The sequence below is a fragment of the Palaemon carinicauda genome, chromosome 13, assembly GCF_036898095.1.
Source record: "Palaemon carinicauda isolate YSFRI2023 chromosome 13, ASM3689809v2, whole genome shotgun sequence".
Classification (NCBI taxonomy): domain Eukaryota; kingdom Metazoa; phylum Arthropoda; class Malacostraca; order Decapoda; family Palaemonidae; genus Palaemon; species Palaemon carinicauda.
In genome coordinates this window covers 147,541,845-147,547,844 of record NC_090737.1, presented here as the reverse complement: position 1 = coordinate 147,547,844, position 6,000 = coordinate 147,541,845, and the positions used below count along the sequence as shown (strand labels likewise).

Sequence of the window (6,000 nt, the reverse complement as noted above, 5' to 3'; positions counted from 1 at the left end):
TTTAGAAAAAGAAGTGAGAAAAACCTTATCATCATTCCTAATTGAGATTTATACAGCATCAAATTAGTTTTTCCTGCCTCAATAACATTTTCGATTATTATTGAAACCCACAAGTCTTTTTTTGTGACCTTTTATACGGTATATCTCAGCTGAAAATATATTTTATTCTTAAAATATTCAAATACTACAAGATTATTGACAACTGATTCACATGACACATTTTCAATAAGGATTACCACCTATATCACTGAATTATTCTTGCTTAATGTAGTTACAAAATGTTTTTGAATTACCAGTGTATTTGCAATACAGTTTTCTTATATAAAAATTAACCTTAAACAGTTTCTTACCTGCATACAAGAGTCAAAGGAAAAATCATTGCCCACACCAAACGAGTAAACAAGGCAGTTTGTAGGTCGAGGCCTTACATCATTATCCATACATACAAGCTGTAGAAACAAAGAAAAAAGTCATTATTCATTCATGAAACATATACCAGAATATGTAGCCTAATGTGAATTAAGGTCTTCACTATATTCTCTTGATACAGACATAGGTTGGCCTAGGCACCAGCCTAGTTATTGGGTCCTTTGACTGGCCAAAAGTACTATGATGGATCCTTCTCCAGATATCGCTAATTTCTCCTTTCCCTACACATACACTGAACAGTCTGGTCTATTCTTTACACATTTTCCTATTTCCTCATACAGCTGACGACACTGAGGTTACAAAACAATTCTTCTATGCTCAAGGGGTTAACTACTTCAAAGTAATTGTTTAGTGGCTAATTTCCTCCAGGCAAGGGTAGAAAAACCGCTATATCTAAGGTATGCAAATGTTCTAGAAGGGCACTCAAAAATCAAACCACTGTTCTCCAGACTTGAGTAGTCCTATAGCGTCTGTGCCATAGTCTTGCACTGTCTTGACTTATAGTTCTCTTACTTGAGGTTAAACTGATGTACACTATTCTGTTTCCTTATTTACTTTCCTCACTGGGCCAATAATTACAATGTGTTATGTTAACCATGAATGTAAACTAAACAGTCTGTGCCTTGGAGTCAGATGATTTTCGGAAAAATAATGTATCATCAACTATTTTCTCGAATTTCGCGTCAAATTATAGCTAAATTCATAGTCCCATATCTTTTATTATTAAATTGGCTTCCTTCCCGGTCGCCCTTCAAACGAAATAGGTTTGTGGTAACGAAGACAAATATCTTATATATGATTAGTTATTCTCTCTCTCTCTCTCTCTCTCTCTCTCTCTCTCTCTCTCTCTCTCTCTCTCTCTCTCTCTCTCTCTCCAATGGCAGTATGGGATTTGAATCATGCTACATTAAGTGACAGTAGGATTCAGAAAGGTTGTAGTTTTATTATCTTGTTTCTGTCTCTTCATGTATACAAGATACAGAGAGGGGACCATTTTACCTCGTCTCTTAATTCTTTTTTCATTTTCTGATCATTCAACACAATGCTCTTTGCTTTTTCCAAAAACACCTTAATTTGAATAATGAAACAGTAGTATTTTAAAGTTTTTAAATTAAATTTCATTTCCTTTCAGTTTTTGCTTATATATGCTTACGTAATCATAGGTAAGGTAAAAGGTATTCTTTAAACTCTGATTAAAGATAAATATGTCATTAACGCGCTTGAACTAATGTGGTGTCTTAGATTGTGTTGTAAAGACATTCTTTGCATGCATCACCTGCTGAAAAGTGACCAATAGGCATTCTTTTATACCTTTAGTACCACCGTTCAGTGATGCAGGTCATAAGGTGCTAACTCTACCTACTGTAAACTTCAGTGAGCTCTGCAACAGTCTTGAATGAGTGGAGGGGAATGCCAAAAATCATATCAAATGGGGAGTGAATATAGTGTGTCTCCATACTGCAACAGGAATTAGGTTTTTAGAAGTCCACAGTCCTTCTTGATACCCCTTTTCAGAAATAACCACCATATCTATTCACATCACTTGGTTGCCTCTCCTGAAGGAACAAGTTCTAAAACCCCTCTTCTAACGTCTTCCTCCAACTGCACCTTCACCCTCTCCTCCTAATGCCTTGGTACTGATACAAATATATAGCATACAAAAGGTGTAACATCTGGCACTAAGTGAAACTGATAAGGCTTCCCAGCTATCATAGGAAGGGGTCCTCTTTTTGTGTCGAACGTTGACTGTGAGAAATGTTACATTAACCAATCCTTTAGGTGATTCACTTTTGTCTCTATCACTTGAAAGGGCAATTTGTTCAGTCTGAGTTATGTTGGTCTTTCCCACGTTTGCTTTGATGTTACAGGTCTACTACTGAGATGGCATCAGTTGTCTTCATTCGCTGTACCCATTATGGGAGCTTGGTATGGGATATCTTTGTGCACTAAACCCAGTTCCTAGCAAGTGGATAACAATCAATAAAAGTTTTTGGTTGAACTAGCAAAATATACCTCCTGTGTCATTAACAGTCCCTGTGTGTTATTTATTCATTGCCAGAGCCTATGCACTTCTATCACCACATTACAACATCGCATAAGCCTGTGTAATGTTGCATATGATTCATTCACAAATCAAGGGAGGGCATTAATCAGCTACCTCCTTTACATACTTGTGCACCTGCATGTGGCACTGCCCTGACACTTAAATTTTACATTACATGCCAGAGATGCTTGTATGGAAGATTGTGTATTCTTATCAACTCTAGAAAGCAACAAGGTACCTTATATTGTTGATGATGCCACCTCATTGCATTTTTCTGTTTAATATAACTTACACAACGTTGTTTTATTTATCCTATTTTCTTGAATACATGGCAGCCATCACTTTAGCTGAAGAGAATTCTCTCCCAAGGGTATGCTCTCCTTGATAATTACCACGTAAACAACGGTTGAATCGTTGCATGCATGTAGCTGCAGCATCTAGAACCTTCTCCTCACTGATGGTGTCACTTGCTTCTACCACCTTCGTGCCAGCCACACGAGGCTGGGCATTCCATCTGTCCTCTACATCAAAGCTTTGTTGCTTGGCTTAGAATGTATTGCAACTGGCACAAATGGTCAACACTGTTGATTTGAAATACACATTTCCTTGATTATGAATTACTCAAACTAATCATTAATTATGGTAACAGCATGAATTCTTTTATATCCTATGAGCACTTAGGACTTGCAAATTTACTCTCACTTACTTTCTGTTTGCACTTCAAAACGAAGTCACTTATGGACTCATCTCATCCCTGAAGTTAAACTTAAGCTTTTGTGGTGCTCTTTTTTATGCATGTAGTAGGCTTAGGCCTACTTGTTTTCAAACTGAGGACTGAGATGTAATATTATGCTTGCATGGAGCACACTGCCAGCAAAAGTGTAGTCATCTCCATGCCATGTTGTATCGCTTATTGTAGGACATATTTTCATAGTCATCCAGCACTATCCACTATCCACTATTAAATCTCCCTCCCAACTATATGGCCTTAGCACATCCCCACCAAGTTTGATTTTTCCCGTCATAGTATGGGCCGGATTGCTTGTGGTTTTACGAACAATTATTTCAGATCACTAACTTGGTAAAAGAAACTCACAGCATTTCTCTTACCCACTCATCAATCAAATTTCAGGCATTCTACAACACACCACTTAATTTGCTGATATCGACTTGAAGCAAGAAAATCCTTTTACTGATACCATCAGATTTTTTTCAATATAAGCTACTGCAATTATTTGTTATGCACATTATATACTAGAAAGCAAAACTTCTTTGCACTTAACTATATTTCCTTATATTAATCTTCGAGAAAATACCCCTTTCATAATTAAAGATGCCACGCTTTGTGTTTCGTGTTGTGTCAGAATTCTATGAACAGATTTGAATTTCTAAACACTTTCATAACAAAATTACTTTCTCTGTCAATTACTTCAATAAGAATACAATCATTAAAGAGGGCATGAACACATTTTATTCTCAAGCAGTTTTTAATTATTTAAGATGCTTTTTTTATGACAAAAAGAACAAACCAATAAAAGAAATTACTGCATTAGCTTGATGATTCAAGGCAATGATGACACTGTCAATGGAAAAAAACTTCCTTTATTTGACATTAAACAAAATCTCAATACACTTGAGGTGATAACTTCGAACTATGTGGTTGTGAGAATACATATAAATTTTACACACATTTTCGATATCAATATCCATTCTTCCTATTGCTTAATGGGCAGTCTTTTGAAATTTGAAATAAGCAATCTGCTCTAATCAATGATCTCTTTCGAAACATCTTCTCCAATTTTGTGACCACTGAAATTGTCTTATTAATAATGGTTCCAGTCTGTTTATGCGTTAATCAGTTTTACACATCCATTTGAGTATTTTGTAGAATGTCTGAATGTAAATTTAGAAATCCAGTATGTGTAAACAATGATTGGGCTCAAAAAGAAATACTTTGATTCTGCACCAATCTAACTAATGTATAAAAATCAGTGGTTCACCACAAATTAGGTCTTAAATGATGTATTTCCAACAATCTTCCACGTTCTCGTGATTACACTCCATCCCTGCTCTTTTGCAGTGTGGAGATGCTCCTACAATTTCAATGACAGATTAAAAGGTTCAGCTTATCGACCATATCCGTTACATTGACATTGTCAGTGTTTATAAGCTAAGATCAACTATTTCCTCGCCACCCTTTTGCAGGTCAGGGTCACAATTCATCTTCCCTCAATGGCTGCTCATTCAATAAAGGACGTCACAGTAATGGGAGGTAGCAATTCTCTCTACCATAAAGATACATATGAAATTTCTTCACTCCATACACTAATGCTAGACTTTCTTTTTCTATTTGTGAGTAATTCCTTTCTTCCTTGTTCAATATTTTAGAAGTAAATGAAATTCGTTTTTCTGTTCCATTTGATAATGTTATAAGAATGTAGGTGATGTTAATTCCTCTTTGTTTCTTTCAAAAGATCCTTGACAATGTTTTGTCGAATTCCACCCTGCATCCTTATTCAACAAGATATATAATGGATATGCAATTGTATATAAGTTCTGAATGAAATTTTCTTAAATAGTTGCTGAACTTAAAAATAGTTGTAATTCCATAATGTTCTCCTTATTCTCATGAACATCCTTGCCATTTATTACAAAACCTAAGTATTCCACGGAATTAACTTCTAAGATACACTAACTTATTTATTCTAATAATATGTTCCATCAACTTCAAATATCATCTATGAATATGAATACGTTTATCCATCGTTTATTGCCAGCCAGATAGTTGGACTGTGAGCTACTCCACAAGGTAATCTTTTTGGTTTATACTATTTATAGTATATAATACTTGTGAATTCCCATCCGTTGGAAGCTGTTGAAATGCCACTCTAAGATCCAACTTTGAAAATGCAGTACATGCTGATATAGTAGCAAAGATGTCTTTAGATTTTGGCAATGGATGTTGAACTACAAAGATGTAGATTTAATGTTACCTTGCAATCTCAACATAGCCTAACTTGACCAATTCCCTTCCCAATAGGAATTAATGGTGTAGTCCAATATGAATGTGCAAGCTTTTCCCATGAACATTCACTTTCTAATTTAATGAATTCTTTTCAATGCTTATGGAACTAGTCTTGGAGCAGAATATCTAGTAGACCTACTATTCTATTTAAACACTAAAACAGCCTTTGCATTCTTTACTGTACCTATCTTGTCTTCAAAAACTTCCATAAACTATGGTGAAATAGTATCCACCGAAATTTCATTCTTGTGTTCATCTTGTGTGTCTGTAGAATTCAAAATACTTTGCCAGTCTAATTCAGGATACTATAAACAATCTAAACCAAGTAAGGCTTGACCTTTACCTTTAACCACTATCAATGGCAATCTGTCTAGCTTCTGTTCTTTATACTCTACTTCTACATTTGATGCACCTATTACCTGAATATCAAAGTCATTATAACCTTTTGAAACGTTATTTGTACCTTCTATGAACAAATTAAGAATAGTCTTTGCAGTTTTCT

At 35.2% G+C, this 6,000-nt stretch overlaps 1 protein-coding gene across 1 annotated transcript in view; it reads right to left on the bottom strand.

The window, feature by feature from the left end:
* The window catches only part of LOC137651865 (uncharacterized), a 153,264-nt gene that overhangs the window by 107,975 nt on the left and 39,289 nt on the right, over positions 1-6,000 (bottom strand). Inside the window, exon 2 of the mRNA XM_068385082.1 lies at positions 351-449. Within this exon, the coding sequence (XP_068241183.1) occupies positions 351-449 (99 nt within the window). The remainder of the gene's footprint in view (positions 1-350; positions 450-6,000) is intronic.